This window comes from Aquila chrysaetos, chromosome 9, assembly GCF_900496995.4.
Source record: "Aquila chrysaetos chrysaetos chromosome 9, bAquChr1.4, whole genome shotgun sequence".
In the NCBI taxonomy this organism is placed as follows: domain Eukaryota; kingdom Metazoa; phylum Chordata; class Aves; order Accipitriformes; family Accipitridae; genus Aquila; species Aquila chrysaetos.
Genome location: NC_044012.1, coordinates 21,412,911 through 21,440,868, shown reverse-complemented (window position 1 = coordinate 21,440,868; position 27,958 = coordinate 21,412,911). Strand labels below are relative to the sequence as shown.

The 27,958-nt window shown below is 46.1% G+C and overlaps 3 protein-coding genes across 5 annotated transcripts in view; 2 read left to right on the top strand and 1 right to left on the bottom strand.

The window, feature by feature from the left end:
• Positions 1 to 717: 717 nt before the first annotated feature.
• On the bottom strand, positions 718 to 13,151 carry OGFOD1 (2-oxoglutarate and iron dependent oxygenase domain containing 1). Of its 2 annotated transcripts, none has more exons than XM_030023966.1 (13): positions 12,966 to 13,151; positions 12,726 to 12,870; positions 12,592 to 12,638; positions 12,028 to 12,128; positions 11,051 to 11,167; positions 10,455 to 10,546; positions 8,044 to 8,172; positions 7,551 to 7,664; positions 6,746 to 6,825; positions 6,316 to 6,611; positions 4,860 to 4,982; positions 3,956 to 4,014; positions 718 to 3,388 (listed from the first exon to the last, which is right to left on the bottom strand). In XM_030023966.1, exons 1-13 carry the CDS (start codon positions 13,127 to 13,129, stop codon positions 3,227 to 3,229), a joined length of 1,629 nt encoding a protein of 542 aa, XP_029879826.1. In that variant the 5' UTR covers positions 13,130 to 13,151; the 3' UTR covers positions 718 to 3,226. The 2 variants fall into 2 exon arrangements, with proteins under 2 accessions (XP_029879826.1, XP_029879827.1); XM_030023967.1 differs by having other exon boundaries at positions 12,726 to 12,871; positions 12,973 to 13,151.
• A 184-nt stretch (positions 13,152 to 13,335) lies between these two features.
• NUDT21 (nudix hydrolase 21) lies at positions 13,336 to 20,937 on the top strand. The gene is made up of 7 exons (XM_030023962.2): positions 13,336 to 13,579; positions 15,798 to 15,998; positions 17,245 to 17,308; positions 17,998 to 18,087; positions 18,752 to 18,827; positions 19,200 to 19,314; positions 20,646 to 20,937. The coding sequence occupies exons 1-7, from the start codon at positions 13,464 to 13,466 to the stop codon at positions 20,665 to 20,667; spliced, it is 684 nt and encodes a 227-aa protein (XP_029879822.1). The 5' UTR covers positions 13,336 to 13,463; the 3' UTR covers positions 20,668 to 20,937.
• A 1,732-nt stretch (positions 20,938 to 22,669) lies between these two features.
• The window catches only part of AMFR (autocrine motility factor receptor), a 35,134-nt gene continuing 29,845 nt past the window's right edge, over positions 22,670 to 27,958 (top strand). The window contains exons 1-3 of one of the 2 annotated variants that reach the window (XM_030025054.2): positions 22,670 to 23,015; positions 24,528 to 24,620; positions 26,496 to 26,660. In XM_030025054.2, coding sequence (XP_029880914.1) covers positions 22,770 to 23,015; positions 24,528 to 24,620; positions 26,496 to 26,660 — 504 coding nt within the window. In that variant the 5' untranslated portion in view covers positions 22,670 to 22,769. The remainder of the gene's footprint in view (positions 23,016 to 24,527; positions 24,621 to 26,495; positions 26,661 to 27,958) is intronic. The other variant, XM_030025053.2, reaches the window with a different exon arrangement.

The following is a 27,958-nucleotide window of genomic DNA, read 5'->3' as shown; positions in this document are numbered from 1 at the left end:
GACAACAGGTTATCTGATTTTAGCCCCTTTCTCCAAGTCCCATGGATTGCTGCTCTTAATACTAATTTACTGAATACCTGATGTCAGAACTTTGCTGCATGTTTATGAATGCCAAAACCATTCCTTTAGTTTGGTCTACAGCTAAACTGTTGCTTCTTGCTCCATGTTGAATTGTTCCTGTTCGTAGCTACTTGGCAAACTGATAACCACCAAACGCCCAAAAATTTGTTGTGAAGCATTTGCATAACTCAGCATTTTAGTAACCGAAAGCTGCCGGTACCCTGCATCAGATGCCAGGCTTTGGAGGTGCAGTCAGCTGGTAGGAAGCCTGCGTCCTTGTACAGCTGAGCTGATTGATGTCTCCATGAGGCCACTTTGCCTGGTATGAAGTTTCTGTTCTCTGTTGCTCACACTCCAGAGCTCTGTTTGCTTGCTGTTCTCAGTCCTATTTTTCTATATTGTCCTGCTTACTCATTTTGTGGGTATGTATATATTTCATATTCATATTCCTTTCCATAATGATCAGAGTACTTTGCAAGCAGCTACACCTATTTGTAAATACAGCAAGAGCATGTATAGAGAGGGCTCCCATTATTGGCACAGTCTAACTGCAGACCCCTTCCTCTCCCCCAAATAGCTCGTGTCACTTGAAATTTCAGTGAGCAGCGTCTTTCCCCTGTACCTGCAGCACCAGCCATGTGTGGGGCTGCCTTTGGCTTTTGGGACTAAGCAGGAAGGGTAGGAGAGCAGAGACGTGTTGATTTTTAAATCTTTGAATGCTAACTGCAAATTTGGCTCCTTAAATTACTTCATCTCAGTCACCAGAGGCAGAAGGGTGGTTCTGTGTGTGATTAGATAGATACAGGCTTGCTCAAGTAGAGGCTGGTATGCCCTCTAGTGTATTATTTATTATTAAAAAGCAGCAAGCTTCAGAGAGCCCAGCTTCTTCCCAGTCTTCCGGGAGGCTGTTCCAAGGTCTACCAAACACGCTCTTAGGCTGATAATGCAGTAGAATAAGTAATTTTGTTTGGTTAATTAATGTACTCCCAACTTTGCCTAGTTGAGTATGCTGTGAATAGCTGTGATACTTGTCACCTTTGTTCAAAACTACCCAAACAATTTTCCTTTTTTTTCCTTTTTTTTTTTTTCTTTGAAACCTCCATTACTTACTTTCTGCTGGGGCAGCTCAGAATAAGAACTACTTTGTCCCCAAGAACAGCTGCTGCCCAGAAACTAGTGATTCATGAAGAGTGCCCTGTTCTTGTGTTTTAACTTCATCCCCTTGTCTTTTAAGTAGCTTAAAACAGTAGCAGAGGAACATTAAAACCAAGCAAGAAAGTCTTGGCACTGCACAGAGAAGCCAGCTTAGGGAGACGAGTCAGAATATGAACAAGATGGTGTAGATGTTGCAATAGCAGCTTGGAGCAACTATGTTCCAGCTGTTCTCCCTGCCCAGCAGTGATGGAGGGAAAAGCTAGAACTGAGCAACTGCTCATAGTCCAGGACTGAACCGACACTGCATCTATACAGTTCCTGCGCATCACACTCTAAGCAGCTGTGTTGTCCCCTTGCTTTGGCATCAGTGAGGGCTGAGACACCTTTCATTTTGGAAGCAATGGCAGCTGCTTCATGCTTCAGTGGTTCCTTTTTTGAACCTTGTGTGTTGGGATCACGGCTGATGGTTGTTGCTCCTGTATCTTCATGAAGGCATGCCCAAGGGATGTCCCACTCTGCACCCTTCACAGAGTACACATGTGCCAACACAGCTAGCCTTGCTTTGAGCTCACTACTCTTCCGCTGCCAGCTGTGGTCTTACATTGCCGTGGTGGTCTTCAACAACAGGCCTGGAACTGGAGAAGCAGCAGACTAATGCGTATCTACCCTCTCCCAACCCAGGAGAAGCAGGAGGAATGAAATGTGCACACTCTCCCCAGCTCACTGCAAGCTCATGGCCTGCGCTGTCTGACTTGGATGAGGTGACAGTACACCTGTCTCTCTCGATTGCCAAAAAAAGTTTCAGGCAAGCACATGCAGGCCAGGGCTGAGCCTCCAGCAGGGTGTTCTGCACTCTGGCTGCCTCCTGAAGCAACGAGCACAGCTCTGCAACAGCACCTCTTGGTGGGGTGGACACCTCAGTGGTGACAGTCGGGCAGGCGAACCGTACTGAAGGCATGTGCGGGGGGGTATATTGCACCAAGACTACTGCCATTCTTGTACTGTTTACCACAAGACCTGGCTATCTGCTACCTGGAAAGACCCGAGCTGATCTCCAGTGACAGAAGCCACGCTGGAGCCCAGCAGACCCCAGAACAAAACTAATATGATGTGAGGCCATGCTGTCAACGACCCTCCTGCTGCCTGTGGATGACAAGCCAGGAAGAGGTGAGTTACCACCTTCCTGCTACCAGCCCACCGCCCCTTTTCTGAGGCTGGAGCCACAACCCTTTCACACCTGAAGCAGCCATCCATCCACGTACTCACAAATGCAGGAGCAGGTCTCTTCTCTCATTTCTTTAGCTTGTAAATTCTTTGGAGAAAGGGCTGCATCTGGGTCTGTCTGCCCAGCATTTAGCATAATAAAGTCCTGCTCCCTGTTAGAGTGCCAGGTCCTTCTCAACGTCAGCAGCTTTACAGCCTCACCATCTTCCTTCCCAACTCCACAGAGTTGTGCAGCTGGAAAAACCTCTTATTTCCCATGGCAGCTCCTTTATTTCTACAAACAGTCAACACAGTTAAGGCCCAGCAGATGTCTTGGGCATTTTGTAACAAAACTTGCCCAACCAGAGTTTGAAGCATTTAACTGACCCACTTCCTTTTTTTTTTTTTTTCTTTAATAGAAGTCAGTCATCAGCTTGGGGCAATGCACGGTTGTAATTTTCACCCTGACAGACTAGACACATCCCCCTGTGTGCTATTTCCATGAGAGAACAGCTGGAAAGCTGGCACAGCAGCTGTCAACTGTGTGACAATGACCCCCTCTGTGTAGCGTTAAAAGCAGTCGAGAGTGCGTGTTACAATGTGCTCAGGAGAAGACTGGATTTCCATTTGTACAGTTAAAAAAGTCACCCGGACCCCACGTGGTAGGGTACAGCTCGTAGACAGTGTGGTGAAGTTAGCAGTGGCAAAGTTTATCTGGGCTTAGACAGGCCCCAGCTGAACGCCTGGATAGAAACCTGCCCTGCACCCACCACTGTTTTCTGTGTGACGATGGTCACACTCTGCACCGTCACTCGTAATAGACAAAGGAAAAATCCCAAAATCCTGTTCTGTTTGGATGCTTTTTCAGGCGTGCCAAGCTACGATGATTGATGTATTTCACAAACTTCATAGTTTCTTTGTCTCTATAAACTAAGGCCAAGCAGTTGTCCTCTGGATTCACTGTCAACAGCTAGAAGACACAAAAGTAAGGGAGGAAATTAGTTTCCCAAAAATGGCTTTGATATCATTCTGAGGAAAAAACAAACAAAATGGTTTCAAAAGCTAGTCAGAACAAAGGTCTGGTGTTAGAAAATGAATGATGTCACTATTTTCATTTTTAGTATCCCTTAACCTAAAGCATTTATTAGACAGCAACATTCATTTGAAGGGATTCTGGTTGTCTTATTAGTATGACTGCTCAGCACTCCCACTAGTACTGATAGTGACTCTAGTAAACAGCACTTCCCTGGAAAAGCATCCTCTCTGCTACAGCCTTGTGCCCCTCTGAGGCTTCCCAAATGCCACCAGGTGCAGATGGCATCAGCACCGTGAGAGCCTGAGTCTTAAGCTTTATGGTGAATGCTAGCCTCTTGAAGCTGAAGCCAGAGCTACGCCTATGAGCAGTAATTCAGGCAAGAAGGCTCCAGTGCGATACCAAGCACCCTCAGGATTATGTTAGCATTACGACAAAGTGCAATTATGCCTCTCCACCCTAAACACTTTTATCTAATTTGCAGCTAGCAACTGAGGTCCTTACCTCTTCATCTTCACCTTTAGCGATGTAGGAAGTAAAGCCACCATATTCTGGATCCCAGTCTTAAAATAGAAAAGAAAGGTTCTTAGAAAGTTCAACACTGCCCAGGCTCCATACAGCCTTCCTGGAAATGCCGTTTTTCCACCCCAGTTACCAGATACAGGACGATCCCCAGTTTACCTCCTGCCAGTCTATTTTTTTTTTTTTTTTATTTCAAATCAGAAACAACTTGAAGCAAATGTACTGGATTTGCCTTTTACCACAGACAGGCCATTTAAGGTTGCTTGGCTCTCTGCTCCTCACATGTAGAACAGTTTTGCCTTAGCAGATATGCAAAAGGTTTTCAGTATAATTACTAGCATGTGCCAGGTGGTTTCAGCTGTGCATTCTGGGCTCAGCTGGTCCAAAATGCTTATGTTTAGGTTTTTGCTTTCACCACTATCTAACTAGCAATCAACCGAAAATGCCTAGACATGCCTAAAGTAACTTTTGAAAACCCTGGGGTTTGTGAATTGGAGGCGCAGTGATAATTTTAATGAGAAAAGGGGTGAAACAGAATGCTTTAGTGGGTATTCTGGCCACTTGACCCTCCACCATGCCCATAACCACTGCTTAGTGAGAGGAAAGGTTCGGGGGATGCAGCCTTTCCTTCTGCCCAAGCGCCACCTCCTGGCTCCAGCAGGAGAGGTCAAAGCTGATCCCAAGGCCACACTCCCAAGTCTTTGCGTAAGGACTACTGAAACCAGGGCTTATGCAGAAGCGAGGAGTGGGATAAAGTCTAGAAAGCCCTTCTGTGCAGGAAAAAGCAGGGAAATTTTGGCTACTGTAGCACTGCTGAGAATTCAGAAGTCCTTCCTTTAGACAAACTTTGTAAGGAGAGTCTGACATCTCTCTTTTGTCCACTTACCCTCACAGCCACAGAAGAAGAGCAGGTCGAGAGCAAATTCTGTTGCCCAAGTGTCGTGGACTAGAGTATAGTGCCTGTGGGTCCAGCGCCTCAGCTCCCCTGCACACACGGGGGTATCTGAGCCTAGGAGAGGGAACAAACAAGCCAGGGAAAGCAATGAAGTTGTACAATAGCTGACTCCTGCTGAGCTGAAGGCATGTAGGGGACAAGCCCCTGCACTGCCATGCCACTGTGAGACTGTCTTTGCCAGCCCCGGCAAAGTGTAAAGGGAAGAAAAAGTAAAACCACAGATCTCATGTTAACTTCTTTTCTAGAGGTGACTCTAAGTTACATACTTTGAATAACGTGGAGGAGTGGGGCCAAGCTATGACGTGCTTTGGTTTAACCAGTTCTTCCTTTTTTATTTTTTTCCCCCCATCCCTGAATTTACAGTAGAGCTCAAAACCTGAAAAATCCAGCAACCTATCTGCTCTGGAAGTACCCTGAAACTACCAGAAACTTCAGTGAAGAAGGATATTGCTCTGAACTCACTCTTCATGTGCCATCCCAGGAGGTATGTCAAAATTTGGGAAAGCCTTTCTTTTCTCATGCCTCTAGCTCAGTTTTCAATCTATACAGCCCCAAACTATGCCCTCCTCATGTGAATTTAAAATCACACAGCAGGAACATGGCAGATAGGAGAGGTAAAATGACTAGCTGTGGAAATCAGAAAAACAAGGCCTTTGTACCAAGTAAGTGTTCTGGTGGGATTTTCAGTAGGACTTGTTTTTTATTACCTTTTATTTCAGTGTCCACTAACTTGCCTGACCCCATGCAGGACAAGCATTTTGAAAAATTCTACCCTTAAACTTCAAAGCCACTGTTTTAAATAAACAGCACCAATTCACAAATCCAAAATTAATCTAATCTTTGATAGCAATGATATCTCATGGCTGACAATGAAGTGGTTATTTAGGCTGGCAGCATTTTCTGAAAGGTTATATCCTAGTTTTAGGTATCAGTTTTCTAATTCTGAAATTATCTTTACTTCTGACCTGTTCACTTTTTTCCTTTTTGACTTGGTATCTCATAGGAGAATCTACTTTATATGAAGCAGGAGTATGTGGATGTAGAAACCACGTAACTATTGGCAACAGATTATTGGGCAATTAATTAACACCCCCCCTCCTCACCCATGCCATAACTCCTACAGAAGTCCCACCCTTAAGACTTAGATCTGCTCAAAGCGGTATCTTCAAGTTAGTCATTAATTTAGTCCAAATTCTTTTGTGATGGTCACTTACTTTGGATACCCAATCTGACATGCTTCAAGTCCCATGCTTGCGCTGGTGCCTTGTGCTGGCTGCAGTACAAGGTGAAATGCTAGTTCCATGAAAATCATTGGGAATTCTGCTGCCGACACCCTTAACGTCAGGATTTTGCTCAAGTCCTTTCATACTGCTGCTGTTCTACTTACTGTTCTGCATCTCGCTGTCTTGTGCTTCAGGGATGTTGGCAGGCTGGTCTGACTGATGTGGATTGCTATCAGCATGTTGTTCAGGCTCTTCCTGCTCAGGTTTGGGACTGCTGTGCCCAGTGGTATCTGCTGCTCTTCCTTCCCCAGCATCTTCATCCTCATCAGAGGGAGCCAGGAAGTGCAGCTTTAGGCCAGTGAAGTTGGAAAGCAGTAAAAACAAGGCCTCAGAGCGTAAGAACTGCAGGAATTTCTTCAGGATGTCAGGGAGGCTGTCTTCCTCTGCCGTCTCATAGAGTCTGAAAGACAGCAGAGGTATCAGCAGTGGAGAACCAACAGGGACCACGTCCATGGGGGCAGTGTCAACCAGTGCAGCCTCATGGCAGTTCCTGCTTGGCCTGATCAATAGGTGCAGGACGCTGTCATTGCCCACCTTTTATTGGCAGGCCCCCGGCTACTCCACTGGATGTCTTTGTTCTCCAAAGTTTCACATAGTAGTTGGTATTTCTCTTTCTAGGAGAGAAAGATAGTGCAGAAACTTTAACATGTAGCTCCCTCATCTCCCTTGGTGTGCTAGAAGCAGCCATTGTCTACTCTAATTTTTTTCTCACTTGTTTGAGTGCCTAAGGACTGCTGAATTGAGGGGCATAGCCTGGGTGGGCATTATGTCTTTTCAACGCCAGTGACCGACAGGTATCAGACGCTACTTGATTGTCTGCTGGGTGGGAATGCAATTTCACTGAGATGGGGATGCCCAGTAAACCAGAGGTAAATCAGCCTTGAGAAGCAAGGCCTTTCCAGTAAGACAAAACTATTATGGGTCATATTTATTTCACACACAGGCTGAGCTCCCCAAGTGCTGCGAGAGGCTGAGGGACAGGAGAAGGACACTCTGGTCACCACAAGGCTATGAAGCAGGTAGGATGACACGTTTCCATCCTTCTGCTTTGCTGCTTGTACGAAACAAGAATGTTGAAGCAAATTTTGTGATTTTTGATGAGTCCCTATGCAGCAGTCTACAGGCAGGCAAAGGGGATCCACCCACAGAATCACAGAATGGTTGAGGTTGGAAGGGACCTCTGGAGGTCATCCGGTCCATTCACCTTTAGGGAGTGAAACTAGGTGTTTTAGCTGACAGCTGAACAAGCAAGCCCTTTCCCAGTCTGCATGACATGTGGTACCTACCAGCCCTGTGACTTGCTCTAGCAGACCACATCAGATTGAACCACTGGGCTCACCTTAAGAAAATCTTTCAGGAGAATTTCTGATCGCTCCTCAAATTCCTCCTGGATTTGAGCTTGGGAGTCCATGTCCAAATAAACTAGATTGATCCACTCATACAAGATTTCGTGCTGGAAGGGAAATGGACTTGAATGCTGAATTTGCAAAAGTAAAAACGATTCCCCAATTCCCACTTACCCAGCTGGCCACAAGGCTGGATTCTGCCCCACACACACTCCATTCTTTTTTTTTTTTTTTTTTAATTGCACCATGAGTATTTGCTGCATTCTCTGCACTATTGTAGGTATGCAAAATGTTTGGAGTCAAGAAAGATATACATGATATGCAAGAAAGAAACTGGCTATGAATTTATGGACAGGAAACAAAAAAAGAGAATGGGATAAGTTAAAGATTAAAGCATCCCAAAGCATCAGTGCATGCACTAACAGCTATTCTAGGGACATGAAAGAAATAGAAATGGAGATAAAGAGATCTAGGCTTGTTACTCACATCATAGGGGATGTGTGGGCTCCTGGGCAAGGGAGCTTCAATGTGGCGTGTAGGTCTGACTATTGATGGGCCATGAAACCAGCCGCTCACTGACAAACGGCACTTCTCCTCAGACAAAACTTCTGACACCTGGAACAACGTTGAGCGGCATGTTACTGTTCAGACTACAAAACATTTAAGGACCAGCTGTAACAGGCACCATGTAGACTCATCAAAGGAGATGGACCTGACTCCAAAGAGCCTACTGGATACACAGAGAAGTCAGACAAGGGCTAGACCAGGCTAGATTATTCTTGGTTTATAGAATGAGGGCTTAAAGCAAACTTCAATGCTCAAGTTCATTGTAGGTTACAGAATCCCAGGCCAAGCTTTTACTCCAACATCCCAGCAGAATCCATTCCCTCTCTCTGAGAGCTTTGAGTCATTCTGTTACCACAAGTGAGGGTATTTTAGTTTTCTATCATTTGCTCTGTTGAAGAACCAGCTATCATAGGCTGCAAAAATTAGCTGTCACAGCTTAATCTGGAAAACACTGAATATCTGTGGGCCACAGCAGACTGTATCGGTCTACTTTTTTGTCTTTTAATTTTGAAGAAGTGCTGTAATACAAGCTATCATGAAGGGCATTTGCCTGATGCTTTTGGCTCTGGATTAAAGGTCTACCTATCTGTCAGACTAAGAGCAACCCCTCTGTCCTGGCATTTAACCTGGTCTGTGGAAACCCTTGGTTTTCACACAGTGATGGCCACCATTACATCTTGATTTCATCAAATTGCACACCTAGGTAAATTGGGCTAAATTGAACAATTTCACATTCTAGGGTGCTGTACTGTAACAGCAGCATGAAGAGAAAGCCATTCCCTTATGACTTGTTGCTAGCCACAATCTGTGAATTTCTGAATAGCACATAAAGACTTTGCACTGGGGTTTTTTTGTTTGTTTTGTTTTTTGAACAGTCTGATGGAACAGGAGGAAGAAAGACAGTCTGTTCCGAAAAGGTTTTGGCTTTTATTGATTGTTACAGAGTTGTACTGGCCCTTTTCTTGCATGACTTAGAGGTGTTCTAGGTTATTTAGAATGGCTACTGAATCCTAAATCACTTGGGAAATGGAAACCAGAAAACTGCCTGCCACTGAAAGGTCACGGACCTGCTCTGCTCAGCAAACACCCACAGCTTTATTTGTTATCTCCCGACAAGCGCATGCATGAAGCCCAAAACCTGAAGATCTATTAGGAAGTACTGACTAAATGCTCTTTGCCCAATGTCTGAGAGAGCTTTAAGGCTGCCATGTGCTGTGAAGGCTTCCTATCAGTCTGACCCTTACATAGTCCTCTAACGGTAATTTGCAGGCTCCACGCTTTACTGACGAAAGGGTCAAAGAAATGATTCAGTGGTTCAGCAGATACTCTGGGCACAACTAGTGAGGTCCAGATCTGGGAGGCTTTAATTCACAGCACTCCCAGTTAAGCTTAATGCTTATTTTAAAAACAAGTTTATTATTTAAGCTGAGTTTATTGCCTGCGTTAACAGTATCAGAGACAGTACACAGAACTCTGAATAGTGCTAATGCGTGGGATTAAGTTTAGGTCAGTAGAAGAGAGTCACAAGGCTAACTGGAACGTGGATTTTTATGACAAGATTAAATCGCTACCTGAAAACAATTAGGGCAGTGACCAAGTAGATGCTTCTGTTAATTAATTCTAAGATGTAAATGACACAAAAATAAAACCCTAAGCAGTCTAGGTGAGGACATGCCCAACCTACATCACTGATCTTCTTCCTCTCCAACCTTCTGCTCTTTGGCCCTGTTTGTTACAGTCCGTGGTATTCTCAAATATACAGGAGTTTCAGATTTCAGTCAGGTGTTTGTATCATGTGGTTCCACAGATTATTCATCCTGTTTCCAGCCATCTTCCTGATAAGTGCCACAAAGTGCTACTTAACCATATTGGCATTTCTGCTGTAGGGTACATCTATGTTACTGAGGGGGTAAAGCCGCATAGTGCCCTATCGGCAAGGTGAGGAGCTCATCTGGAGCAAAGTCATGGCATCCGCATGAGAAATGCGAGCTAGTTTAAAATGAGCAAACAAACAAAAAAAATCTGTTATCACCACAGCCAAATCCACAGCAGTGGCTTGCCAGGATAGCAACACAAAGTAGAAATGGAAATTTTTCTTCCCCCAGGATGATGAAGCTAGACTGACAGTTAAAAGTTGGCTTTGTCAGTTCTTGTCCTCCTTAAAGTCCTTGAAGCCCTGCCTTTTACATACAGCACTTAGCATGAGTATCCATCCACTCTACCCACACTTCTCCCTTTCCCTTCTCCCTCTCCATCAGGACTGTAATAACACAGGGAATGAATAACCACAACAATGAGAATCAAAAAATGAACAAGAGACAGCTTCTTGCCTGGTGGAAGGAGACTGGAGACACTTCAAAGAAAACCAGCGTGTTCCACGAAGGCACTAATGACTTGACAATTTGCTGTGGCTGAAAGTGTTCTGAGGAGGAAGAAAACATACTCTGGTTAAGATATGAATGGGAACTCACTAGAAACTGCTGTTTCTCTCTGACTTCATGACATTGTGACTGGCGAGAGACCTGGGTATAAGGGCTGGAGCTCAGAGCAAGGGCTTGTTGAGGAATCAGTGGACTTTTGTTGCTGGAAAGGGAAGTTATCTCCATCGCTTTAGAGTTCCAAGCACAGCTACTGCCATCGCGTCCATCCTGCCTCCACTCTTGGCCCTTGCAAACAAGTGGGGAAAAAAAAAAAGATTCCCCTCTTCTTTAGCTTCTCCTTTTTCTCTACTGTTGCCCATTAGCATTGTCTGCAAAGACTGACTGCTACAGCCCATCTCTAAGGTGCAAGTTTTACATATACATCAGCTTCTCTGGACTAAGGAGAAACTCTTATCTTCCTTGTATTTTTTGGGGAGAGAGTTGCTGCAAGGGGTGCAAAAGCTTCATCTTTTTCAGCCATCTCGGGCTGAGCTCCGAGCTCCTACCATCTGTGCTATACAGGTCCAGCGTTCCCCCGTTGCTTTTCTCCCAGGGTGGGACGAGGTACAGGATGAAAGCAATTCTCCGACCTTCCAGCTCATCGTCATGGCACAGCAAGACATCTGCAATTACACACGTTTTGCTGCAGTAGCGTCTTTCCAGTACATGCATGATTCATTCCAATGGCTGCTTCCCAGCTTTGTCCCCGCAAGGATACAACAAGAAAAAACACGCCCTTTCCAAGAACTGCATTTTCACTTGTCAGCATCACCAGCCCAAGATTTGCAAGATTAACTTCTGTGGGATCGCACTGCAATTGGCAGATCAGCCCACTCTGAAGGTACAGGCAGTTCTAAATTGTCATCCACCCTTCTCTGGCTGCCACTGGGCACAGTGGACAGAAACTCCCGCCTTAATGATTCAAGCTCTATTAAATACAGAGCTGCCCTTTGAGTAGGTTTGTTGCTGGAATAGAGAGGAGGGGGAGCCCTGGGAACAGAAAAGCTGGACTGACAATTGGTTGTGTAAAAGACTTTTTAAAAGTAGAGCTGACAGCAGTAAAATTTTCCCCCTTCCTACAGTGATTTTTCACGACTAAAAGGGTAGGTGCAGTTGTAACCTGGACTCACCAAGGTGACGTTTCAGCATCAGACTTCACAAACTCAATGGTAGCAGTAGGAAGCTGAACACGTCACCCTTTTGCATGGAAGCAGGCATGCAAACATGGGCTGAACATCTCTGAAAAGGTGGGGGCTTGCAACAGCACCAGGCCCAGTTAAAGCCATCAGCAGTGGAACTACAGCAACACTTTTTCCATAATCTGTACTTCATTTTCTGAGACTTTGATTTGCTGCTGATAGCTTCTAGGACCCTCTGGAACTAGAAAGGGGCTGTGGTGGGTTATGTAATTAGGTATTCTGTAGACATACTGTTTCCTACACACCCACAGAACCTTTAGGGAAAGGTTTGCTTATAGACTGACCTGTATATTCATATTTAGCACAGGAGATGTCAATAGTTGGTTCCAGCTCAACCTGGGTCACAGCAGAAAGCCACGCTCGGAATTCTTCACACAGAGCATGCCTGAGAAGACAAGCACAAGGTAAGTGTCCTCCGGAGTTATAAAACATATCACCATAGTTTATTATCTCCCTTCCAACTGTTTAAACGCTTAGAGGTGCTGTTCCTGCCAGAGACACCGTATTGCCATAGAACCGCGCAGGAGCTGGCCAGGAAAACAGCACAGCATTTACAACACCGCTGACAATAACCAGCGGCGAGTGTGAACTCCGCTGTAAGGGCAGCAGGCGAGCGTTTCGCAAGTGACAGATACACGAGGGCCGCATCGGCTCGCGCTGCTCAGAGAAAGCCTGTTAACCGACTTCGGGGCCGCCGCCTACACCGACTGGGCTCTTCAGGGCCGGTTTCCGTCCCCGCCGCCGCGGCAGACGGCGGCCGGACACCGCCCGGCCCACCCCGCGGCCCCTCGCCTTCCCAGGGAAGCCAGCCAGGGCTTTTCCCCCCGCTCCCCGAGCCGGCGCTTTACCTCAGCGCGGCGACGTGGGGCTCCGGCCTTCCCCCCAGCTCCTCGGACTGCGGCGGCCCATGGAAGAGAAGAAGGGACGGGGGTTAGGGCGGCGGGGACCGGCTCGGGGCGGCCCGGCCCGGCCCGGCGCCCACCTGCCGCAGCGAGAGGAGGTCGTTGCTCCGCCGACGGAAGCCGAGGCCCAGCAGCTCGTCGCGCAGCGCCTCCGCGAAGGCCGGGCCCGCCAGGAAGCCGGGGATGACGCCGTGCCGGAACGGGGCCGGTTCCACCGCCGCCGCCTCTGCAAGGGAAAGACCGCTGGTGAGGGGAGGCGGGGGCCCGCCGCCGCGCGGGCCGGGGGTGGAGGGGTGCCGTGCCGTGCCGTGCCGTGCCGTGCCGTACCGTGGCGGAGCGGCTCCCCGCGGCCCCAGGCCGCCGCCGCCCGCTCCCGCAGCGCCGCGTCCCTGAGGGCGGCGCAGAGCTCGGCGCGCGCCTCCCGTTTCCCGCGCTTCGGCCCCGCCGCCGCCGCCGCCGCGACCCCGCGCCGCTTGGCGCCCATCGCGCACCTCTCCGGCAGCCCCCGCCGGACTACAGCTCCCGGCGGTCCCCGCGCCGCCCGCCGGGCCAATCGGATCGCGCGGGGGGCGGAGCTGCGCTCAGCTGGCCAATGAGGGAGAGGGGGAAGGGCGGAGCGCGGCCACAAAGTGCCAGTGAGAGGCGCTCACTGCGGGCAGGGTAGAGTGGTTCGTCTCTATGGTGGTGCCGGAAGTGCGGCGGGCGGTTCCGGCGAGGCGGCGCGCGGAGGGTGTGCGGCCTGGCGGGGAGGTTAATGGCGGACGCCGTTCCCGCCGCTGAGCACTGAGCGCTCCTTCGCCGCCTCCCGCCGCGCCGCCATGTCCGTGGTGCCGCCCAATCGTTCGCAGACCGGCTGGCCCCGCGGGGTGAACCAGTTCGGGAACAAATACATCCAGCAGACGAAGCCGCTCACGTTGGAGAGGACCATCAACCTGTGAGCGCCGCCTCGGCCCTGCCCGGGCCCGGGCCCTGCCCCCGCCCCGTTCCCTCCCGTCCCGCTAGCGAGCCCTTCCCCGCTCCGGCAACACCCCCGGAGCCGCCCTTGGGCAGCCCGCCGGAGGTTTTTACCTCAGCATCCGCCGTGCAAAGGTCGTCCGGGGCCCTGGTCCTCCGCCGGCCGGGAGGCTGAGGGGAAAGCGGCGGGAGAGCCCGGTTGCCGGCGAGGGGTCTGCCCGCCTCCCCCCCCCGCACCCCGAGGGCGTGCTGTTAAGCTGTGAAACGCCTCACTGTAGGATGTTGTGGGTACTGAAAGCTTGCCAGTGATCGGGAATGTGCGGCAGTTAGTGTATATGTTTTAGTATATGGAGACAGTGTCTGACTCGGGAAGAGTGTGAACCCCAGGTAACACAGAAAGGGAGTATTCAGACACGGTGAACATCGCCTATGCTTCTCTTCTTGTATTTGCTTTCACAGGCGTCTGCCTTTGGTGGCAGAGAGAGAGAGAGAGACAGGCCGTTGGCCTGGATGGGATTTGGGCTGACCCTGTATAGTCAGTAGGATGTGGTTGGGTATGCCTGGTGTTCGCTGATTGTGTGGTGCAGGTATTGTAATTTAAATTCAGAGTGGTTGGTACCGGACAAAACTTCACTTCTGTCAGAGATACAAACTATTTGCTAATAAACGTGTACTTACTTTATGTGAGAAGTCATATACTTTAGTTTCTTCCAGTAAACTCTGTTGGGTGTGTTCTTTGCTAAGTACGTCTGTCAAGTTGCAGAAACAGCAAATGTTAACTTTAACAGTCAATATTAAATTTTAGCTATTAATCACAGACTCGTATTTTTTTGGTATAGTTGAGTTTATTCACAGTTAGAGTCTTGTGGAAGTTCAAATATGAACTTCAGACATTGGAATATTTTTATTGTGTTTCTGAAGAAAAGACTCAGCAGGGAGCTTGTGTTGTCATCGTAATTTTTTTTTGAAGTATAGGCTAAGCGTTTTGTAAGATGTACAGACTAATGCACCCACCTTAGCTTAGTATGGGTTAGCACAGTAGATTATTAATAAAGCTATTTGTGTATCTAAAAATGGAAATGAATGGCAAAAGAAATGTAGATGGTTCTAAGCTATAAGTTGGAGTGGGGGGCTTGCTAATAAATGAATCTGCAGTTAGGAAACTGGTTGTTTTGGTTCACTTGTGTACTTTGGGGGGGGGGAAGAGTGTATACTACTTAAGTTTGACATGATTAAGTATTGGGGAAAGAATACACAAGATGCATCTCAAGGAAAACGTTCCCCATGAAATCAGTCATTTATTCTGTTAATTCAGTTGCTGTATGTCACAAGCCAATAAAACCATGGTGATAACTCATTACTGCTCTGCCCAGAACCCATTTTCCTCTCCCTTTTTGACTTAGCCGGCTGATCCTGTCTTCTCTCCAGGCCTCATGCTATCAGATCTCTGTGTTACTTGGATTTTGTTGTACAATAACATTCTCCTGTTGCCCTCTGTGCCCTCTAGGACTGACCTATTTCTTGCCTAATCTTTCCTTTGTTTTCTGACTCTTTTCAGTCCCTCTTACCTGGAGAAATCTCCCAAGTTTCCACTGTATTGTTACGAGAGAATGCAGAGGTCCAGCACCTAGCCCAACAGAGTGATCCGCTCAAACTCTTGATCTTACCCCAGGCTCCCAGCCCTGCAATTAGACAGTCAGCATTTCTCCTCTTCTGTGATCCAGATGTCTGATTTCCCACTTCAAAACAAAACCACTTCTAACAGTTTAGTTCTCAGGCTCCTCATTATGTCTGCAGAAAACAAAAACGCTGTCCTGTGCAGCTTGCTTCCTCCCCAGCAGAGCTTTTCTCTCCTGTTCCTCTCCCAGCTCCTTTCAAAGCCTCAGCTGCCTTTTCTCTGGAGTGTGGAGATCAAAGAGGGTGGCTGTTGAACAACAGTCGCTGCTGGTTCTTTTGGGCTTCTTTCCTTCTTTTGAATCAGCACCACACTAGTGTGTCGATCAGCGGGACTTTCTGCGCTTGTATGCATCATAGTGCAGATCTTCCTGTGATAGGGACCCTGTAAGTCTCAAGAACCACTAGCCCAGTTACTGTTCCATCAAGCACAGAAGGTTCTGCCTCAGGGTAGATGCTGTGTCATAGTGATTTAAATTTAGATTTCTTGTTACGCAGTAACATTTTTGTTTTTCCCCTTATAGGTATCCTCTGACAAATTATACATTTGGGACAAAGGAACCCCTGTATGAGAAGGACAGTTCCGTGGCAGCTCGGTTTCAGCGCATGAGGGAAGAGTTTGACAAGATTGGCATGAGGCGGACAGTGGAAGGGGTTCTGATTGTACACGAGCATAGGCTGCCCCATGTGCTGTTACTGCAGCTGGGTACAACTTTTTTCAAGCTGTAAGTGTCTGTTTCTTGAATGTAACTTTTAGTTTTAACTTTATTGTCACAGGCCACTAAACATGCAGGCTAGAGGTTAAAGTGTGGCTAACTGATGTTTTGAATGTGATTCATTTCTCGCAAAGACTTAGTCTGAGAAAACTTTTTTGAGTGCTGGCATTTTCATCTGAAGTGCATTTGTCTGACTCTGCTCGCGAGTGGCGTGACTTAGTTTGGAACCGACTGGAAGCCTTAGTTATGGTGCATCGCTATGGTAAAATCCTGTTTAAAACTCGTTATCAGTAGTTAGTGTGTTGTACTTGCGTTGTGAAAGCTGTTACGCTTAAATATGCTTACGCTATGGCGGCAAAAATGGTAAAGTAGAGCTCAAAGAATAAACCCCGGTAAATGTAGAATGATACCTGTTTACAATCTACTGGCTGAGCTGGGGACAGCAGGAAAGGTAGGCATCTAAATTTGAGAAAATTGCTTCAGTTCATCTCATAGTTATCAGTGCCAGAGTGAAATTTTAGCGTTTGGATCATATGGTTGTAGTGATGGTGGTGGTGCTTGTTTTCTTTTTTAAACTGGATGGGCTTGACTTGTCTCAAGTTATCCTGCTTGTGTTCTTGCTCTTAAGTTTTAAACATTTATATTGTTTGTTGTCAATTTTGTATGCGTGAAATCTAGTTTTATATCCAGATTCTTTTTTGGCATTTTGATTTGGGGGATGTTTGTGGACAAAATAGGCTAGACTCTAAAAGTTTTGCAAAACTCTGTAATGATGAAAATGTGTTTTTAGTTTTTTTCATTAACCTTGCATCAAATGCAGGATGGTTCCCCACATGAGTTTTATTTTCTGCTTCCTGTGTGCTTCAGTGAGTGCTGTTTTTGAGATAAGAACAAATACGGTCTGTATCTACAACTCTTTCTTCAACTTCTGGTGCTTTTATATTGTTGTTAAAACTTTACCTTTTAAGTGTCCCAGTTATTATCATGTATATTGTTATACTTTGTCCTGCTGAAGTTAAAGTACTTTGTATAATAGTTATTTTGTAAGGGACATACAGTAGTGATTTCAGTCACGGTTTTGATGAAAGCTATCCTACTGTCTTCAAATTCAGCAAAGTTAGCTTTGGAACTTCTGACTTAAGGGCCTTGAGTGAATTTGTAACTCCCTGCCTGGAAGAACATCCAAACTTACCTGTGAAAGTCAGTAAATGCAATAAAACATAACTTTAGCTTTCGTCATTGATTATTTTAACAGACCTGGTGGTGAACTCAATCCAGGAGAAGATGAGGTAGAAGGGCTCAAACGCTTAATGACAGAGGTCTGTTTTCTTTTGTTATGTTGCTATACCGGACTGTTGGATTATTTTAGAGTTAACAGAATAAGCCAAAGCAGTAGAGTAGTCTCCTTACCGCTTCTGTTATTTTGATGCTTTTGTGATGTTCTCAGGTAGTTAACAAATAAAGCCATAAGTTCTCATTTATCTGCATCGTGAGTGTGACAGAGTGGTTTAGCGGCTGACCTCCTACCTGCTGCTCAAGTCCTGTGTTCATTTGCAGCTTTGCTTTTTGGCTGACTTCAGGCAAGTGAGTGTGCAGATGGGCAATAAAATATGTTGCAGTGCACAGCTGATGAGGGCTTGCCTTTGAGATAGTCTTCCCAATGCACCAATTAACTTTCCATGCTCTCCAAGTAACCTAAAGTAATTCTGTCAGGTAGTGTAACAATGCATTTCATTCTTCCCGTTGGTCTGGCGGGACTCAGTTCAACTGAACACAGCATGGAATTTGAAATGCTCTCGAAAGTGTCCTTTTCCTGTCAGGTGAGGCTTTTGCTAAAACATGTCACTTTATACAAAAATACTCTAAAATTCTATTAAAAGCTGTTCCAGAGCAGTTCTGAACTACATCAGACCCCTATCACAGCCAGTCTTCATGTTTCCAGTATATGTTTTCTAAAAAAATTGACTTGGGTTAGCCAGAGTTTTGACTGTAACTGGATTTTTGGTAGATACTGGGTCGTCAGGATGGTGTTCAGCAAGACTGGGTGATTGATGACTGCATTGGTAACTGGTGGAGACCGAACTTTGAACCTCCACAGGTGAGTACTCGTGTTGACTTTCATCATCTTTAGTCAAGTACTGATTGTTCTTCCAAAAGCCTTCAACCTACCAGTTGGGCTTTTTGAGTACCTGCTGCATAAGCAATTAGTTTTTCTGTTTTTTTACCTATTTCACCTCGTTTCTGTGGCTGAGGAGAAACTACAAACTTTTTTCTCTGGAAACTCCGATCTCCCTCACAGCTGTCCTGATGGATGAGAAACCAGTGGATGTAATAGCTTCCAGTCCTTTGCTGAGCCAGACACACCATTTAAATTCCTGTTGTAGCCACAATGGAAACTCTTGCACTGCTGCATGTGGAACAGATGCCCTGTGAATAAAATAGTCTCGCTACCCTGTTTCTAAATTCTTCTAACGCTGAAAATACTTGCTCAGTTTGCTGTTATGCATTTCTGTCTGGTTGGGTTGTTTTAACTGCTCATGAGTATTGGTGCCTCTTGAGATCCTGTCAGTAGTTGTGACAGCAACAGCATTCCTTTCTGAGTACTTTCTTATAAAAGTGGTTTTCATTATTTGATGCCATGAAAGAACAATATGTGACATGTTGAAAGCTTGCATAGTGCTTGATAATTTATAAAGTAGCACTTAAGATTGCACAACATTTTCAAAGCTCTGTACAACCAATTTTTATTGTTTTTCTTTCAGTATCCCTATATCCCAGCTCATATTACAAAACCAAAAGAGCACAAAAAGCTTTTCTTGGTCCAGCTTCAAGAAAAGGGTAAGTGTTTGTTTGCAGCAAAGGACTGTATTTATAACAATGTCTAAATGCTTACATTCTGTGCAAGGAAATGTGGTGGCAAGTTTGTGTTCCTGTGCTTGCAGTTCTTTGTAGTTGATCGTTAAAAAAGTTAAATGCTGATAGCACTTTTGAAGGTAGGTGATCTTTGAACATGAGTTCCTAGTAAATGCTCATTCCTGCTCCTGCATCAGTAAATGTACAGTGTATGAACCCACTATTTCACTAGAAAAGGAATAAACCTGCTGTAGTGCTATATGTAGTGATCTTGTTTTGAGGTGCATGTGGGGTGGTTATACCTTGGCTGAATGTGTGGTGGTTTTTCTTGATGAATCAATTTGTATTTGCTTTTAGCTTTGTTTGCAGTCCCAAAAAATTACAAGCTGGTTGCTGCACCACTGTTTGAGCTCTATGACAATGCACCAGGATATGGACCCATTATTTCCAGCCTTCCTCAACTTTTGAGCAGGTATATTATAATTTATTTATATTATAGTTCTTGGGAACACGTTTGCTATGGGACACCAGAGCAAGGTTAGGCACCACAGAAACCAACTTGAAAAGGTTGCAGCTATCCCAAAGAGCTTAGAATCTATCTCAGACAAGATGCGATGGACAATTTGGAGGCACCGGTTGCAACTTGCTAGCACCGAAGTCCTATCTAGCAGTTGTAGCAAAGGAAGATGTGAAGGACGGTGAGGATGGAGCTGTGCACAGGCTAAGGAACAGCTTCTTCTGAGTGTTAGGGACAGCGTGAGAGTAAAAGCCAAGATGCGTGTTTGAAGCACTGAGTTAGGTGTGTGTGTTACCACAGGTCTGTGCTGATTAAATATGGTGAGTTTTTTCAGACTCTGTGTAGCAGAGCTTATGACGTGTAGCATCCTTACAACACAAGTATCTGTAGGGACAGATGTATTTTTTCTTTCCTTTTCCTGATGTACACACTCTTTGGCTTTCTTACCTGAAAATGGCTTGTACCTCGGGTCTCTAGAGCTCACTAGTCTCACTGGTTTCTGTTACTTCAGCAAATGTTCAGGAATGCCAGGCATCCCACAGCCTGTCAGCTGTTACTTGGGGAAGTAGTTTTGTCATCCACCTACTTTGATGAAAAAAGTCTGTTAGCAGAATGTCAGCACTGGTATTGCCTATAACAGGCTTGTATCGTGCTGGTTTTTTTTTTTCCTCTATCTAGTCCCAATTTTGGCAGTTGTAGCTATGGATGCTTTCCCCCCTCCCCCTGCTCTAAAGACAGCAGATACTTTCTCCCAAGTACCAGCAAAACACTGGCTATTATGCAACCAAATGCCAGTTTGGTACCAGTGCAACTGACACATCCAGAGGGTGGACATCTGGAAGTTGAGATGGATGCTTGCTTTCACTGTGTGAACGCTGTTGTGCAACTTGGTTGAGAAGAATTAGCTCTTCTGTTGAATACGTTCATATGTTACCCTTGGAGTATATAAAATTGGCCCTGACAGCAGAAGGGCTGCAAAAGAGTTGCTGGTGGGGGAACATAACTGTCACTGGTATTTTCATGTCTATGAAGCTCTCTTAAGAGATGAAGTGTTAATAATTAGTTCTTCTGCAACCTTAAGAGACTGTTGTGCAATGCTAGTGTAGGATTGGCTGTTAAAAATGATGCTTCCTGCTATACTGAAAAGCTGTCTTATTAAAAAACCCACTTCTGTCTGATGGAGGCTTATCAAAAGCAGAAACAAAATATTTGCTTATTCACTCAAAAATGTCACTTAAATAAAAAGAATGAAGATTCCTCACTTGGTATAATCCTTTTAATTTTAGGTTCAACTTTATTTACAACTGAATTCCTGTATACCTGAAGAGTCTGATAGAAGAAGCCGTCTCTGTGAGCACAGCTTTAAAACGTAGAGAAAAGAATACGTGTTATGCAAGGATTTTTTTTAATGTCATTCTTTTCCTGAAGGCCACTAAACTTTCTATTGTATGAATAGAGAAGTGAATTTCAACTGTTTAGGTAGTGGGATGGCAATGTGATATCTGTGTTTTAATCACTTTTCATTGTAATACTCACCAAATTTTTTTTGTACAACATTAAACAAAATGGTTAAGATTCTGTTTGTCTTGGGTTTGGTTTTTTGTTTGTTTTTATTTTTTTTTTTTTCCTTAGTTGTCTCCTGCTTTTAGGTACATATGTTAAACTTTATTACTTTCCTTCAGGAATACAGGAGATCTTGGAAACAAGAGGAGGACCTAAACCATTCAGGGACCATTCGGATGCTCTGGTCTGCATCCCTGAGCAGGGAATTAGTCTGAGGGAGAAATTAAACAGTATGAGTAGGTGCAACATAATTTTGAGTCTTTTCTTAAGTTAGAGAACAGAATTGCTGTTTTGAGGGAGTATGAGTACTTAAAGGCAAGCGTAGCCTTTGTTCACAGCTTACCAGAACTGATCTGGAAGCATTACTGTTTGTACAGGGCTTGGAGGAGGTATGATGTGTATCTCCTCCCTCTGTGCCCCCTTAGGAAAATAACAGCCCAGCAGATTCTGTTGGACTGTCCCGAGATCCAGTTGGAAAGTGAAATTAATTCTGTATATTTTTTTTATAGCTACAGGACAGAATTTGGGTCATGTTGAAATGTTTTGCCAATGCCATATGTGAGTGGTTCCACATTATGCTGAGCTGTTGTAGTAGACCAGTGTGCTGTGTCATCCTGCAAGGGATACCCATACTTCTGCTTTTCCTCCTCAACATTTCAGACTCTTGCAGGTAGTAAATATCAGCCTTTATAGTTTTGGGTTTTTTACATGCTTGGCTAAACATGAGTTCCCTTCCTAATGCCTTTAGCCTTCCATTGTTTTGCTTGATAACTCTTTGAAAGACGTGTTTCCAAATTCCGCCTCTGATCAGAAGATGCGCTGTTGCTTGCGCGCTGTCCTCTTTTACGAAGGCATCGCTGGGAGAGTGTGTGCTGCCAAGAGAACTGAAATTTGCCAAAGTGCTCGGTTCTGTTGCCGGTTGTGCTTTTAAGCTATGCACGGAACAATTGCGACAGCTTGGTGCTTCAGTCAAATTGAAGCGGTGCAGTGTGGGAGCGATACTGAGAAAATACTGGAAAATGTAGCGGTAGGGCTGTTCCCTTTGGTCCTGTGGATGGAAGGCCTAGACATATGGTTAGCAAAATGTATGGTTTCTTAGATGACTGCCAGCTGTGGAAAATAAAGCTAGCAGGGGAGTGCAGAATGGAACAATTTTTGCATGAGGAACTGAGGGTGGACGTTTGGAAGTCAGATGCTACAGGAACAAGCAGCAGAGCTCTGGTTTCGAGGCCTGGCATTTACGAGCATCCCTCACCTTCCATTGCTGCCTACTTCGAGAGGCTCATTTTGTGCCACGCTACCTGTGAAAGAGCGCTGGAGCGCAGCATGGGCCCTCTGCTTTCGCCTTTGACTACATGCCTGTAGGTTTCGGGGCCACGGAAGGAGAACCCTCCTCTAATTTCCCGCAAGCCGCCCCGCCCCCCCTTCGCTTTGGTTGTGCGGCGGCAGCCCCCGGAGCGGGCGGGCCGCCGGGGTGCGGAGCCTCTCCGCCGCTCCGCGGGGCAGGGCCGGGCCGCGCCGGGCCGGGAGCGGGGTCCAGCGCTTCCCGCAGCGCCGGGCCCGGTGGAAGCGCCGCCCCGGCCGTGACTCAGCGCGCTGGGGAGCGGTTCGTGACGGGGCGGGCGGACGCGGCGCTGGGAGCCGGGGCGAGGGGGGGGGGCGCGGTTTGGGCCCATTCCCTCCCCCGGCCTCCAGCGGGGGGGGGGGCGGCCGCGGGGAGGGGCGGAACGGCGGCGGCGGGGCGGGCGCTAGGCCGCAGGAGCGGGGGGAGCGCGGCGGGCTGGGGCCGAGGGGGCCGAGGCGGCCGGCCGGGCGGCGGCGACGACGACGACGACGACGGGTCCGCGATGCCGCTGCTCTTCCTGGAGCGCTTCCCCTGGCCCAGCCTCCGCACATACACGGCGCTCAGCGCTCTGGCCCTGCTGGGCACCGGCCTCAGCGCCTACCGCGCCCTCAGCCAGGCCCCCGGCGGCCCCCCGCAGCCGGACGGCGGGGCGGCGGCGGGCACCGAGCCGGCCGAACCCCCGCGCCGCGGCGGGCCGCGGGCCCTGGACGTCGCCTACTACCTGCTCTCCGACAGCCTCTGCGTCTGGGTGAGCCCTGGGTGGGCGTCGGCGGGGCCTGCGGGGCCGGGCGGGCGGGCGGGTGGCGGCTGAGCCCAGCGGAGCGGAGCGGCGGGCCCCGCGGCCTGCGACGGGGCCGGGGGCGGGCGGCGCGGCCTCTGCCGGCACCTCACGGCGGCTGGCGGGGGGGGAGAAGGCAGAATAAAGAGGGGTTCTCCCGGCGAGCTGGGTGAGGAAAGGCGGCGGGGCGGGGAGGCGGGCGCTGGGGCCGGGGGTGCGCCCCTGCCCGGGCCGCAGCCGCTCCCCTTCCTTCCTTGGCCGGGGTGATAGGGCTGCCTGCAAGCTGAGAGCCCTGAAAGTTGGGCTTGGTGCTTGTGCTTGTCCCTGAGTGCCCCCCCCCCCCCCCCCGCCGTGGGTGGCTTTTGGGGGAAGCTCTTGGGAGGGTTGTGCTGCGGTTCTGTTCCGCTGTACTTGGCGCTTCTCGAAGCACTGCGTGTCCTGCTCAGCTAGAAATCTTTGTGAGAGACCATCAGGTGTTCAGGCCCAAGCTTTACCTGCTTCTCTTTTAAAAATGACGTTTAAAGTCACGCAGGTAAGGGGAAGCATTCTCACCATTTAAGAAAAAAAACCCAGAGAATAATTTTCTGTAGCTCTTTAAACCCAAACCTGGCAATGGTATGTGAATCTTGGCTCACTAATTTCTGTAGTTGAAATAAAGGCTCAACAAGGGGATATCAAAAACCTAGCTGAGCTCTTGCTGTTGAACTTTTCATACGTCTGTCAATCAAAGGTGGCATTAGTTGGGCATCTGCTTTACAACATGCTTGTTCGACTGAGGCACTGATTTTTCAATGTAACGAAACACATTCAGCTTGTTGAAACTCAGTCTCAGAACCTTAAATTAAGAGCCCTGGAAAAGTTTGTTGTATGTCTTTTAGAGTGAGCCTGCTTCATCATCCCCCCCTCCCCCTTTTAGTGTTCTGCAGAGGTCAAAAGTTAATTACAAGTGTCTTTGTCAAATATGAGAAGCAGTTTTCCCAGGCCCGTGTATTCTGCTCCTTGTGACTTTCAGCAGTGTGGTTACAGAAGGAGAGTGTGTGCTATTCTGTATGTTTTGAGACAATGTCTGAATCTTGTTCCCGTAACAACAGATTGAAACTGGAGTTTTCTCATCTGCCGCACCTTAAACGAAATAAGCATCTGTAAGTTTTGTCCCCATGTTCCCTGGTGCTGAAATTTGCTAATCCATACAAAACAATTTATTGTGAAGAGGTGGGCTAGTTTGTTGGATATACTGGTGTATCAAACTGACCGTGTTAGTATTTCTAGAAAAAAGTTAAGTGACTTATCAGCTGCTGTATGTGTCTTGGAAGAGGCCAGGCTTAAATTTCACCAAAAAAAAAAAAGGGGGGGGGCAACTAATACTGTTCTGTGAACAATGGTAGGTTTTGTTAGGCTTGTTCATTCCCCTTCTCTCTCTCTCTCCCTGCCCTTCTAAATGGGGCAAAAGTATTTGTCACTGATTGCTTTATTTCTTTCCAGGTGCTAGTGAACACTGCCTGCTGTTTTCTGATGTTGGTTGCTAAGCTAATCCAGTGTATGGTGTTCGGTCCTCTTCGTGTCAGTGAGAGGCAGGTAAGACAGCAATACGTTGCCTTGGATAGTGTCGTGTTTCATAATTTATTGGTGTACGACTGGTGTGTTCTATATGGAATTGCTGAAAGTACACAAGAAAAGTAAATTTTAGAACAACATAAGCTTAAATCTTACCATTTGGTTAACTAGTATATCCACAGCCACAAGCTGCCAGTTTATTTCTGAAGGGAACTCTTTTTCACTGTTCCTGTTGTATTTTATAAGCCCATGGTCAACTTGAAAATCCTGCTTCCTTAATTAACTTTGTCAGACTTCTTACAAGTGCACCTCATTTCAGAATACTTACAACGTGTTCTTCTCTCTTCAGTTTGCACTTGGCAGCATTTCTCCATTGCATTTTGTAGTTAGTTATAAGCACTGGCAGTCTGACTTCCCTCTTGTACCTTGTTTTGTGCCCTGACTGCTGGAGAAGTGCTTTCCATCCTCATACGGTGAGTGGATGGTTTATCTACCTTCAGGTTTAAGGGGGAGTAGGCAGGCATATGCCCAGAGAAAGGAAGTAATCAGGGCTGAAAACTCGGGCTGTTTAGTCCTGCTCTTGGGCCAGGTGAGAATGTTTTTAAAAATTCAGCAAGGGAACCATTAAAGCACAGGCTTTTTAAAAACAGGATCCTGCAGAAGATAAAAGCAGCAGTAGTTTGAATAGTATCTGTATATTTTTTTAAAAAAGGAAGACAAATGCATAAGTTGCCCTGTGTAAATGCAGTAGCAGTGGTTTGAAGTGTGTTCCTGTATTTAAAAAAAAAAGTGTGTAAATGCAGTTCTTTAGGAGAAATCAGGCCATGATGATTTTTGACATGCAGAACTGAGGCACATAAAGCTTCAGTAATAACCATGGATCTCTCAAGGCCTATTGTATTTGTGGTTCACACCCCGTAGAGCCTTTGAGTGAAGTGTATTAAAAACAAGGCACTATTCAAACTGCATTGGGCTGGATTTTCTTTCCAGTCTGTGTTGGCTATAAGGATGTGGAATTTTAACCAGTGATAATTTCCAGGATGTCCTCTACCCTCTTAAAAACTGAAATGAAAAGCAGTAACAGTGCAGATCCATTTGCTTTTGGACAGTGGGAGTATGCTTCAGTTCTCATGTAAAGGAAAGCTGGTTATTAATATTAATGAGCCAAAAATGGCAGCATCCTGAAGGAATTCTGGGCCTGTCTTAACTAAACTTCTGGTGATTTCATCGTGTTCTTTAACAAAACACTTTATTTCATAAATTTTTTTATCCCCAACAAGCTGGCTTGCTCACTGCTGCTTGAGACCATCATATTGTTTCTTTCATACTGCATGTGCGTGGGAATAATTTTTTTTTCATTGCTCATCCATCTCGTTCTCCACTGTAGGCACTGTGCTTTTTAAGAACAGACTTTGTCATCTTTTCTTAATCGTCTGTACTTTTTGACAGGTTTTTGAAAGCAAGGTGCTAGGCTATTTGGGCATCTTGTATAACTAACCGTGGCAGTTCTTCTAGCAAAGAGGACTTTGTGTTTGCAGCCCACTAGCTGTGTTGCTTGGGTGTGGAGAATCAAACTGAGATCAGACTTGGTTTGTGCTAACCACTGTTTTAGAAGTATGCCGGGAAACTACGTTGTGCGCTGTGTTGCACAGTTATGCTATAGTGGTACGAAAGACTAGAAAAGATACTAAGGACTGCTAATATTTCTAGTATGTTTTTAATTCAGTAAGGGTAACAAATACTATTCAAGATGTGTATGCAGCAGGCTTTTGCTAAGATATTGACGCATATCTACTTCCATCTTTTTTTTTTTTCTTTCTCTTTTTCCCTCCTCCTTTCCCCTGCATGTGGATTGTCAGTGCTTTAACTACAGTAACCAAATGTCTTCCTTTACAGCATCTCAAGGATAAATTCTGGAATTTCATTTTCTACAAGTTCATCTTCATTTTTGGTGTGCTGAATGTTCAGACAGTGGAAGAAGTGGTGATGTGGTGCCTCTGGTTCTCTGGACTTGTGTTTCTTCATCTTATGGTTCAGCTCTGCAAGGATCGCTTTGAATATGTAAGTTTTGATTAAGGGCTGTCTTTTGGGACATGCAAATTCTGTGTCTGGTTCGGGCACTGGCTCATGATAGGTTACAAACAGTTCATTTAGACCTTTTCCGCACCCTGTGGTGCTGAACACGTGCACCTCCCAGTAGCTTCGAATACTTGCTTTAAAGTGCAGTGTCAATCTTACTCCTTCAGCTTTTCCATGAGACAAATGGAGCTGAAGATACTTATTTTCTTTGATAAATTGCCTCTTATATGTGCCCTGTAATTACTATTACATAACTCTGTGAGATGTGTTCATAGCTCTCCTTAGTGAAGAAATCTTGACAACAGAACATCCCTTAGATTGGTGCCCTTTAGGACTGGTCCATGAAGCCTGTTTCTGTGGATTCTGTGCTCAGGTTTCAAGCTCATTTACATCTACCAAATGTTGACTGCCAATGTCTTTACAATATACAGTGCAACTTTCTCCATAAGCTACATCCCAGTTTCTGTTAATACCAAGAACAAATTCAGTAGAGATGCAGAAATTGAAGGCTAGGCAAGGAAGAAGGAACTGGAATTTGAATAGTAAATCTTGCCCTTTAAAAATCTATACTGGACATACATTTTCCTCAGCTCTGCTGTCCTGGAATAAAAGTTTGAACTAAATCGAATCCATGAATTTCCTTTTGGTAGCTCTGTGCTTTTTTTTTTTTTTTTTTTTTTTTTTTTTTTAATTAATATCCAGTAAGGCCTATTAATTCACAAGTAGCTAGGCACTAAGCTTGAAACTAGATTGGTTGGGGTTAGGAAAATTGAGACGGAATTGAAGAAGGCAGTCATCTGGTATTTTTAGTGTTGTTCAGAAAGCTGTGAAAGAACAAAGCTCATGTGGGAAGAAATCCTTATTATATTCCTTCTGCATTCAAAGCGTGTATCGTAATTCTTTACTTGGACAAATTGTACTTGTGTGATCTGCCTTCCAAACTCAGGGGGATGTGGAACTGAACCAGATGTAAACAAGGAAGAAAGAACCAATTTAAAAACAAAACATGGGAGTCAGCTTCATCGATCAGACCAGAGTGAAGCTTTGGGCAACTCCTTCTTTCCGTGTCCTGTTCTTCCCCTTCCTGCCCTGAAAATAAGGGGATGGACCACCTAAATACTTTGCCTCTTGGGTCATCTTTGATTTAGACAGCCTAGGTGTAGCCTACCATTAAGGTAGTTTAGAGAATTAATATGCTATGCATGCTATTGAATGAGGCAACTATTTTCAGCAGACTCTATCCAGCAGTCTCTAGCTGCAAGTTAAATTTTGGGGGGAGA